Below are 12294 nucleotides of genomic sequence, written 5' to 3'. Positions count from 1 at the left end.
GACTGGTCAGGAATGGCAGTTTTAAGGATTCTCCTAATAATGGCTTTCTCAGAACTTGCTTCATGAGTCAGGTTAGAAAACAATTCCTCTTGGAGAAAGGCTCCCCACACGAGTTGTACATTGATAATTGCCCCGGCACTGCCCTAACAGAGGCAAGCAATAGATTTGAACAAATGGCTCTGGCTAGGCTGCCCACTGGTCATCTGTGTGCTCTACATTTTGTGTCAGGAATTAAAGTCTATTCCTTTTTTACCAAAATGCAACTTGACCCAAGACACTCCTGCCTATTTTCCATCGGTTGCCTGAGTAGCCAACTACTCTCCTGCCCTGGAGTTATTCTTTGAGGTTTTGAAGTCCATGGGTTCATGGACCTGATCTGATATTGCAGTCGAATGGGTGGGATAAGCCACAAACACAAAACAAAAACTGGAATAATCTGCAAACAATACAGGGGCTTGTGAAGTAGACTTCAGACATTTATTTATAACTTTTACATTAAATGAATAAATTCAAAAAATTAAGTTTTTCTTTAGAATATGTCAAGTGATTTAAAATATATAATTTTAACTATGTTATATCGAATTACATAATAAAAACTAATTATTTTTAAATATTCTATTAGTAAGTTCAGAATTGAAATAAAAACGCTTAAAAATATTAAACTGCAAATAATGAATTATTCAATACCTATGTTCTGATGTCAATTCAAGTGTATTGAAACTAGATAAACTCTCTTCAGGAGCTAGAACAATATTGATATTCAGCTTTTTCTCTACTCTTACAAGCTTAGTAAAGGTTTTATTATCTTCTTTATCAGTACAGATAAAAGCAAAGAGATCTCTTCGCTTTATATGGTTTTCAATATATTTCCGATCTTCATCATTTATTTTAATCTAAAAAAGAAAAACACCCAATTGCACAGAATAAAAGATCATCATTTGTGCAGAAACTTACAGCTAAAAACTATTACAAGAAAAACTGTTACAACAAAATTAATTAATCCAAAAATTACTATAATAGCAATATTTAATTATTTCAAATAGTGCTACTAATATATTTATTCCAAAATACACATTATTTATTATTATTTAAAATGAAACAGCCACTGATTTATAACAAAAATTTTGCTTTATGTTACTAATCAAAACAATAAAAATTATCATAAAAATAACAATCCTCATTTTACTTACTTTTTTACACAACATGCAACAAAATTTATAGCATACAGTTGCAAAGAAATATTCTGTTTGCAAAATAAACAATGTGATTTTTTTTTGACCGAGTCATTAATTTATACACTAATTAGAGAAACATATTTCTTATTGGTGCAATCAATGCAATGAAAAGGTATAATCATGATTGAAAAGAAGAAAATAAGTTATCTTAAAATGAAATCATAATAATAATTTTCTTAAAAAAAAGATATTTTCACTTCTGAAACTTCAAATTTTCTAAGTATATATGTACCAGATGAAATAACTGCACGACTATTTTTTACTGGACATGTATTACAATCTTAGAATTGCCAGACAGAAAGTTATAAAACTAATTTTGCAATCAACGACACAACTAAGAGTCAGACTCAACTAAGAGCTTTGAGGACAAATAACAACTGTTAGTGCATGAAAGCACTGTTTCTTTTAACAGGCATGGCAAACTGAAACAATGCAATTCATTATTTAAATTTTGTACAAAAGTCATTTATTAATAACAGATTTAACTGTGCACTCACAATGGCTTATAAGAAAACAATTATACTTGTGGTGAAAATAATCATGAACAGTATCTTATTATAACAGAAAATCTCACTACCCCATTCCATTCTACAAAATTACTAAAAGAGAAATGGAAGCCAGTTCAATATGAGAAAATCACATGTGCAATGCTCTTCTTGGCTTTCAAAAAGAAATTACATATGATAAGATTTTAAAAGGACTATGTAAGAATAAATTTAAATTATAAATCAATATCATAATTGAAACTATTGCATTCACCGCTAAGAAAAATGTTAGACTGCAAAGCACTTACTACAGTAATAACCCAACTTACATAAATTCAAATTTATGCAGATCCTTATTTTCTTTTGCACTTCTGACATCCACCACCTAGAACACACTTTATTTCGCATACATTTATCAGTATAGTATTACTTGTAATGACAGGTAGGGATGTGTTTCATAAAAAGTCCATGCATAATTTCAATTTTTATAGTCTCTTTAAGGAAGAAAAGCCATTGATCAAGCTGAGTTCATTTTCTTTCAGGGGAAATATCTTAACAAGAAACAATTCAATTCCTATTTGAGGTAAAGATGGAAAATTTCTAAATCATTTTATCTCATTACTACTGAGCAAATTGGGCTGATTTTTCTGCATTTCAAATTTTAGGAAATGAGAGCTATTGTCCTCCAAACTGGTACTCCTAACCTTCTTCCTTCCATCTCTGTTTGCTTGAATGGGATGATTCATTTGAGTGGGGCTCCTCTCTTCATAGCAGGAGTATACAATCAATGTTTTAACAGCTTGCCTCCCTCCCACCCAACTTGATTAGAATATACGTGGACTCAAACAAAGATATCAAATAAGTAATTTCTTGCAAAACACTTACATGTACACAGGATTCTATTTTGTTTATAATCTTTTAAACACCTTTCCTGTAATGATAAGTGTATAAAAACTAATTTAATGTTTCTCAGAAAGAAATCTGTGGTTGGGTGCTGCAGAGTTATCCATACTCGCCAACTTAAGACACTACTTTTTTCTTTAAAGCAATCAGGAGCTTTTTCTCTTTAAATGACAAATATATATATTTTTAATAATGAATTTAAATAGTTACTAATTAATACCTGAAAATTCGGTTACTATTAATTATTTTTATTATTTGCATTTCTTAAACCTTTGCAGCATGGTGTGCCTAGTCTAGGTACACCTAAAAATTTTCCTTTGTACGAAAAATTGAATGAAAAAGGATTTTTAGGTTACTTTGAACCTTCTTTATTTACACTAGATGGCAGCACAACATAAACCGGCTGTATAATAATCTATTTTATATCAGTTTTAAATTTTTACCTTGAAATCTTGCTTAAAATCAAACGGCGAACATCAGGTGTGTCCAGAGTGGGATCACTGAGACACTAGGACCATGCCAACAACTGTATCTTTGTTTTATTGCAGCTCTCCGGTGAGCTCATTCACAATAGAAAGATGGAATCAGCAAAGAAAAAACAGGATTCATCTGTGTTTCATTTCCTGTTTTTCTTCTGCATTTTTGGGGGGAGGGGAGGTTTAGTTATCAACTAAGAAATTTTTGGGGTGATTTTCTGAAGGGCAGGGGTAATTTTATCAGGTAGCTGTATGGTTTTTCACTAGAGCAATTCTCTTTTTCTCTTTCGGTTCGGTTCACGGATGTTTTATTAGCACTACATTCTGACATTTGTGAGTTGTAAAAGTTTATTGAATTTTATTTTATAGTTTATATTTTTTAATTTTAGATATAATAGTAGTTTATTCATTCAGCAATCTAGGTAAAAAAAAAATCATCCAGGTATTAGCCACATGATGATCTGACTCTTGCTTTTTACCACGCAGTTTCTGATGAACGATACTATTTCTATCTTTGCAACTTTTAAGCCTTTCATCAGTTGGCATAAAATTATCTCCTAGCATTTTAGCGAAGTGCATGGCTTCTACACTTATAAGAATTCTACAAATATGAAATTTTTTTTTTAGTTTCATAGCTTGAAACCACTCTAGAAAAGTAGTTTCAAACACCTCTTGATTTACAATCCTTTTTGTGCCTTCCTGAGAAATCTGCACTTTTAATTAGATCTTCATGAATTATAGTTCTTTATTTAAGTAAATTACACAATGCTGTTAAGAAAATTCCCAGTTTAAATACAGTCTTCCTTTAGTTGCCCTTTTAAAAAATATACAAACATACAAACAAATTTATACTTATATTTTGCCTGAAATCTAAAAGCTGTTTACTGTGAGAAATTTCTCTTGGTCACAATTTGGAATTCAAACAGACAGCTAAATATTAAAATTTTCAGATTGGCATTTATTCAACTAATTGTAATACATTGGAATACTAAGTAACTTATTTTAAATCGAAACTAAAAAAAAAATATACGAAAGTTCCCCAACAGGGACAAAATTTGAGAATAAATAATGACAAACTATTCTCTTTCTTTTATACATTAGATTTTTCTAAGGCAGAAAGCAGAAAAAATAACATTTTTGTGTAAATTATTTCAAACATCTTTGTTTTGCTACACCTCATGATGTTTTGATTTTCATGAAATTCGTAATCTTGGAAATTACTAAAATGTATCACCACAAATTGTAGATACTCATCGGTAGTCTGGTTCTTTTCGTAGACTTATTAATTTTCAACTACAAAAAAAAAAATCTGTTCTCATGTTAATGTACTAAAAAAAAAAAGTGAGTTTTCTAATTGCAAAATATCATAACTTACGATATTTATCTTTTGACAAGTACTAACAAATGTTAATCAAATTTGTATCTTAAACTCTTTGAGGAATATTTATGTCAAAGTGTAAATTAATTAGCTCTTTTTCTAGATCTTCCAAAGAGTTATGTACATGTTTGGTAATGAAAATAAAATAAAACTGAGCTCCAAACCATTAAATCTTAAATTTTTTCTTCAAATTCTTGTCATAATAATGTTAATTAATTTATGGAAACTGTATTCACAAAGAGTAGGGCTTCAAGGGTCACGTGCAGCCCGTGAGCCACCAGTTTGACACTGCATTACTAGAAAACAATATATGTGATTACAATTAACTTGGAATGTCTACATTGCTAAAATATTGCTTTATAGCAGAATGGAACCACAGTTTTAAGCAGATGCAATATAGTGACGACAGACTTCTTCCTGTTAACGAGGATCACAACGAGGATCACGTTGGTGAGGAGTCACACAAAGGAATGTGGGAGTCCTTCTGTTTATTCCTCGGCAAGAAAAATTTTGCTTCACCCACATTTCCGGGCAATTTTGTCACAATGCTGTGAGTAAGAGTTCTCCCAGTAAGTCTTGTTTCTTTTTTATTCTATTTTGTCCCTTTATCTTTGCAAGATAGCAATTTGCATACTCAAAAATGCTTGATGCTCAAAAATGTTTGATTTACTAATATGTAAAAGATCTACAAAGCGAAAGTATGTTTCGAAGTCCATTAAACAAAAAGTGGAATTGCTACAAAAAATGGATAGAGGCATATCCTTTGTTTATCTAAACTTTAATGTTGTTTATCTAAACTTTGTTTATCTTTAATGTCGCCCCGCGCACAATGAATTGGAAGTTGATCTGTCAGCACTAACCTTATCTTCAGGGCAGATGTTTTTATTTTATTTGGCTTATAATTCCTTACTAAATGTAGTATTTCATCTCGATGTACTCCGTCTTTGATATGATTTAAATCAAATTCCTCATCATTATAATTCGCTTCCGATAGCGAAGAAAGTAACAGAGGTTATTGAAAACGAAAAAATTTCGATTGACAAATTAGTCAGTATTCTTGACACAGCCATTATAGGACTTGAACAGCGGAACTTTGTACCTGAACAAGAAATTATGTCTGTTTATAGAATTAAAGAGAATGTATTATCACATAAAAAATGAAATATCACTTAAATAACTTACATTGAAAGAAATGTTTAATAAAGTAAACAAAAAAATATTAAGCTTTTTTTTTTTTTTTTTTTTTTTTTTTTGGTAAATTTTGACACCCTTTAGATCATAATTGTTCTTTATTTCATAAATTACGGTTTCATATTTTTAATTTTATAATTTCTGCATGCCATCTTACCAGATTTAAACTGATGATCTATAATCCGGAAAAATCGATAATCCGGAATCGCCGAAGTCCTGACAAGTCCGGATTAATGACTTTTGACTGTATATCTTAAAGCTGTTTTTCATAAATTAAACTTCTTAGGCATTTAAAATATCTTCCTATAAGTAACAACTAAATGAATGACTCTTAAGCATAAAAAATATAAATTTTTGTTTAGAGTAGAAGAGTTAAATTTTTTAAATAACAGTGCCAGAAAAATATACTTTTTTAAATGATTTTAAGGTGTAAGTATTGTTTGAAGTAGGGAAAATTCTTCCTCAGCAACTATACCTCTGTAAGTGTCTCCAGTAATACAAACATTGACATTGAATATTACTAAGAATCATGATTTGTGAAATAACCACCTCCATGAAGTATGAAAATTGTACAGGTTTCACTGCATATTTATACTTAAAGTATATCATATCACTGTTAGATATCAGTGATGTAAAACATATTATCTAATCACAAATATTTCAAGTATTAAATATCTTCACAATTAAAGTCAGTAAGTTTTCAGATTCAGCCTTTGTACCCTGCCTTGCAGTATCTAATATTTTTCTTGCAAATGTGTTAAGCTAATGTCTTAAGTACCACTTAGTACAATCAAGTATCATCTGTTCCGGCTGTAAAAAGTAATTGCAATTAGTAAACAGCTGAATATCTACAAAACTAAAGATGTCACTCTATGCAAAATATACAAGTATTAAAATATCTATGAGAGGAACATTTAAAATATTAAATCGGCAAACAGTTTTTGCTACATCTAAGATACGAAGCACTCAAACTTACTAGTTAATTGAGAGGATGAATGCATATAACATCATTGTTCATGTGTTTGTTAATTGTGAAAGTTTTGAAGTTCGTGCATTAAGTAATGTCATTAATACTCTATTGGTTTTAATAAATATTATTATTCATTGATACTGTATTGGCTTTATGCACGCATTTCAAAATTTTGTACATTTTACAAGTGATGCAAGTATTAAATGCTGTTACATATAAATTCATATTTTGTTGGAAAAGTAGTTTTCAATCTGATTTAACACTTTTTGAGAATTTTTTTAATGTTGATTATTAAGATTGAAACATACAGCTGAAATTACTACTATTAACCATAATTTAATTAACTTTTTTTCTGTTTCACATTATTTGATTAGGTCTCACAACAGAGCATTTCTCAAACTTTTTTCAAATAGCAATGATGTTTATAAATTAAAATATTATATGAGCCACCTTGCTGCTGTTCCCTGAAAAGCAATTTGTTTAGCGTTTGGTTACTACTAGTACACTTATATTTTTAATACACAATTAAAATCAGTTACATTTTATACTGGTATTAAATAATTAAGTTCATGGAAGAAAATTTATATTTGTTTCTAAGAATTCAAGGCTATGTGCAAGTACATTTGTTACGTGTAATTATTATGAAGAGATGCTGAAATGAAATGTCACATACAAATTTAGAATAAGTTATCATGTACTTTTAAATAATGCAATTTTTTTTCTTTATTTAGGAGCTATGCTTTGAATCCTAAGAGGAGGACTGTTTCTTCACAACAATGATTTATTAAAAAGAAAGAGAAGAATAATCAACAAATAAAATATTTTAGCTTATTTCTTTATTTTCCTTTTGGAATTTTCAAATAAAAATAAATTTATTTTTGTTTCTATATTCTGGGTATTAGAATAAATTTTCTTTCAAAGTATAGCAAAGAATATTTTTGATGCATTTACAAACCAAACAGCTTTTTGAAAATGTATGCAAAAGACTAGTGTTCAAGATCTGCAATAGTATTAGTCCTTTTTAAAATGCTACTACATAGTCATAGTTCTAAATGAAGGTATTGAAAATCAATTTAAAACTGTCCAAAACATGATGCTCAAGATTCATCAGTTACTCAGTATTTTGATAAGATGATTTCCCCTCCCTCATGTTTATTAATTTAAATTTAAGATTCTGCAACAAAACATTATATTTGTATAAAAATTGTCAAAATTTTCAAAAATCTCTGAATAAAAAATTTCATATACAAACTGATCTTGAAATCACCAAAATCTTGATAAGTCGCTAAATTTAGTACCGCATAATTTCAAAAGAATTTAAATATTAACCTGACAAATATTAATTAACTCACATTCAAAATAACAGTAGCAAAAAAAACAAATAAAAATGTCAGATAAGTAAAATTTTGGACTTATTCCAGTTATGATTGTAATTAAGGGCTTTTAAGCCCTTACTCATTTTAATCATTTTTAAATGATTAAGACCTAAAATCATTTTTAAAAAAAAACTTGAGGACTTTTTAAGTACTTTTAAGGACCTTATGAACCCCGTATTAATAGCAGGTAAAACAGCATCTCAAGATTTCATAAAATGCAATAACGAATGTTGATTATTATGTTTTGTATCTACTCAAGCTTTTACAAGCCTTAATATTATGCACATTAGATAAACAGTTGAAACGAAGTTCATTAAATTTTCCAAAATCGAATCCTGGAAACAGGCAATTTACTGAATAGACCACACCTATATAAGTAATGATTTTTCTTACAATTATTACAGTTTGTAATAGTTTCTAATACCAACGATGTGACTTTAGAATTCATCTTCCTTTAAATGCAGTTTTACTGTTGCGAAAGTTTCTAGCATCATCTTTTAAAAAAAAAATAAGTTGTTCATCTAATTTTCCCAGTTGACTGCCCTTTAATTATCTCTCATATCAAAGGTGTGTATTTTTATCCAATTTTTTCTACAAGCAAATGAGTTACCAATGAATCCCCACAGCCTTCAACTTTTTCTTCTAGAATACTTAGAGGACGAATGCATTCATTAGTGATGTTGACAAGATTGAAAATAGTATCCGCTGAATGAGCAACATTTGGCTGCATAATAAGTTTCTTAATTAATGCATTCATCAGCTCTCACTTATTCAAAAACCTATCTTAGAGCAAATCCCAAGCAATTTTGTAATGGGAATCTGAAAAAGGCATAGTTTGAATTATTGTTAGAGCTTCAGTTTTATAAAAGCTCTTAAGATACTGAAGCCTTTGAGCATCTGATAATTTAATATTATTGTGTACAATGGCCTTAAAAAGGACGCTAAATTTAGGCTACTAATCTAAATTTATACTAAAGGTAGGTAAATTTAAATTCAGTAGTCCTACTTCAGTAGTATCAGGCTTAACAATAACTGAACTAATATTATCAAGGCAAGAATGTTTTTGTTCTAAATCCAAGTAGAGATCATCAATTGCATTTTGAACTGTTTGATACTCTTCAACACGGATATCAACTTCTCTTTCCTCAGATTACAAAAATATCATCAAAAATACAAAAATCATCTGCACTTAAATTATTCAATTTCTTTTTGAAAAGTTCGATTTTTGCCTCATCTACATAAGCAATGTCCAAGTTAATTTTATCTTTCAATTTAGTTAATTTTCCTCAAGTTACCTATTGGCCTTTTTCTCAATTTATATTGTTTACTTTCCAGAAATTAATCTTTTTTTGGGGGGGGCTTAGTTTAGTTTTCCTGCTTTACATATTAGTTTAGCTCATTTTCCAATTTTATAAACTTTTGGAATGTGCCACATTTCTTCCCTTTCCTTAGCCCTATCTTTTACAATGTTCCCATAATAAATTTAAAAGTTCAATATTTGTTATACACCCAAATGAACACCATATTCAAGCATCATATTTCCTAAAATCAAAAATCTCCACAGCTGAATGGTAACTACTACAAAATAAGTGATAAATTACTGATTTTATAACAACTTTTAAAGAGGAAGAAGAGTTCTTCTTCTTACATCAAATGTATATAAAAGTTTGTAATTCATAATTATGCATAATTTTTTCTTTTCTTCAAAATTTAATAATTTCTTTTATAGTTTCATAAAATACCTATTTAAGACTTATTCATACTAGCCTATCTAAAGCCTATATTATATCTTTTAAATAATTTCCTAAATATAATTTTAACAATTAATTTAATGTTCAATTTTGCTGCTTTATATCTGAGGAGGTGCAAAAACAATACCAGAACAAAATAGCAGGTAATTATACTTACTTCTAAAAAAATAGGTGGGAAAATGGGCTTCTTAAATAAACTTCGATTTTCTTCAAGCCAACAAACAGCTTCATATGTATCCTTACTCATATTTCTTAATGCACGCAGTTTTCTATGCCTTTCATTTCTCATGTCATTCTGCCTTTGTAATAATTCTGGGAGGAAAAAAATTTTTTTAATATTTAAAAAAGAATAAAACTACCGAGGGGAAAATTATTTAATAGTATAAGATGCGAGATGGTTTTGAAAAAAAAAAAAAAAGAGAGAGAGAGAGAGAGACTGAATGGGAAATTATTCTTGACTAACAGACTATGTTGTGTAATTTGAAAGAAAAGGCTAGAGGGTGCTGTTGCTCGCATAGTTAAAAAAAGAATAAAGTTTGTTCATGGTGCATGCGGCGTAAATTAAGGCTTTGTGAAGATTTTAGGTGTTCAATCTAAGTGTTTCGATTTGAATTTAACAATGGATATTTCATATTCAAGGGACAATGGAATTCCAAATAAAGGTAGGGAAACCATAAATTAATTATTTAGTGATTATTTGTAGTAAATTAGTAAGTATTTATTATTGCTGTCGTGAGTGTATTTAAATTAAATAAAAATTGAATGTTTGATCTCGGATGTTATTTCCTCGGCGCCCATCAGTGTGCCTAGTAAACAAATTGCAGACATGGAGCATCTGTGATTGCAGATCGCCGATTGCTCAAGAAAAAATAACACAGATGTTGAGATATTAATTGGTAGGGATGAATTCTGGAATGTAGTTTATTCAGAAAAAATTAAAATATCTGAAGAGTTGTACGCAGTCAGTTCTGTGTTTGGTTGGGTTGCTGCAGGAATCGAGAAAAATAAAACAAATAAAAATTGTTCTGAAAATTTAGCGGTAATGACAAACACTGTTGTGTTGAAAGATTTAAGAGGTTTGGGGGAATTAGAGTATATGGGAATAAATGATTCTGATGATTATTCCGATATTGACTGCGAAATAATAGACCAATTTGAAAGAAATTTGCAGTTTAAAAACGGTGTTGTGTAATTTGAAAGAAAAGGCTCGAGGGCACTGTTGTTTACATAGTTAAGAATGATTTGTGGTGGCATGAGCCACACTGGTTGCGTTTTCCTACTAAAAACTTTCCGAAACAAAAGAAATCACAACCAAATTCAGAATCGTTAGAGTTAAGAAAAAGTATTATTTTGACTGCACCTGTAATTAACAATGAATCCCCAATTTTGAATATAGAAAAATTCAGTTCTTTAGGAAAATTACTTCGAATTACTGCCTATATATTAAGATTTATTGGGAGGCTTCTGAAAAGGTCTACAGAGAATGGACCTTTAAGTGCTTTTGAGATTGAAGGAGCTGAACATTATTGGGTAAAAATTACGCAATGAGAATCATATCAAGTGGAAATAATTAAGTTATCAAATAAAAAATCAATTCTCGATTCTTCCGTCTACTCCCTTAATCCAAGGCTTGATGAGGAGGGAATTCTTCGATTGAAAGGTCGCATTCAATTTGCAGACTGCCACGAGAATTTAAAACATTCTATTCTATTACCCTCTAAATGCTAGTTTACCGAGTTGATCATCATGGACTCACATGAAAAGGTATTCCATGCTGGAGTTACTTCGACATAAACTCAGATCAGAGACAAATATTGGATCATTAACGGAAGACAGCGTGTTAAGACTATCATCAGCAAATGTGTGATATGCAGACGATATAGTGCTTGTCCTGGGGTACAGGATATCGCTCCACTTCCTCCAGACAGAATCCAAGAGTCGCCTCCATTTGCTGTAACCGTGTTGGACTTTGCCAGTCCATTTTTTACGAAAGACAGGCAAGGTAAAGTTTACATGCTGTTGTTAATGTATGTGGTCACTCGTGCCTTACATATAGAGATAGTAACTGATCTCAGCACTGAAAGTTTTTTGCTAGCTTTCCGAAGATTTTAACTCGCCGAGGACTGTGTACCACCGTGTACTCAGATAATGCCAAGACTTTTAAAAGAGCTGACAAAGAACTAAAACATATTTTCAAAACTTTGAGTGACTCATCTGTGAAAGAATTATTTTCTGCTAGAGGCATAAATTGGAAATTTATTATTGAGAAAGTTCCATGGTGGGGAGGGTTTTGGGAGCGTATAGTAAGAACCATAAAATCCAGCTTATGAAACATTATTGGTCGATCATCCCTTACTGTGAAAGAGCTTGAAACAGTGCTCACTGAAATCGAGGCAATGATTAATTGTAGACCAATTACCTACATGTTTACTGATCCCAATGAACCTTCTCCACTAACACCTTCTCATTTTCTGGTTGATAGACGATTACTATCTCTGCCTGCTAATAAAGTAACATCAAATAATTTGA

General features: G+C 30.2%; 1 protein-coding gene across 2 annotated transcripts in view; it reads right to left on the bottom strand.

The window, feature by feature from the left end:
* The window catches only part of SMC5 (structural maintenance of chromosomes 5), a 265998-nt gene that overhangs the window by 127709 nt on the left and 125995 nt on the right, over window positions 1-12294 (bottom strand). For both annotated transcript variants that reach the window (XM_085816785.1, XM_085816786.1), the window contains exons 11-12: window positions 9923-10077; window positions 688-893 (exon numbers count right to left, since the gene is read on the bottom strand). In XM_085816785.1, coding sequence (XP_085672911.1) covers window positions 688-893; window positions 9923-10077 — 361 coding nt within the window. The remainder of the gene's footprint in view (window positions 1-687; window positions 894-9922; window positions 10078-12294) is intronic.

The sequence above is a fragment of the Stegodyphus dumicola genome, chromosome 5, assembly GCF_044657685.1.
Source record: "Stegodyphus dumicola isolate Sdum_Otavi_A_Nest chromosome 5, ASM4465768v1".
NCBI lineage: Eukaryota > Metazoa > Arthropoda > Arachnida > Araneae > Eresidae > Stegodyphus > Stegodyphus dumicola.
This window is presented reverse-complemented; position numbering and strand designations above follow the sequence as displayed.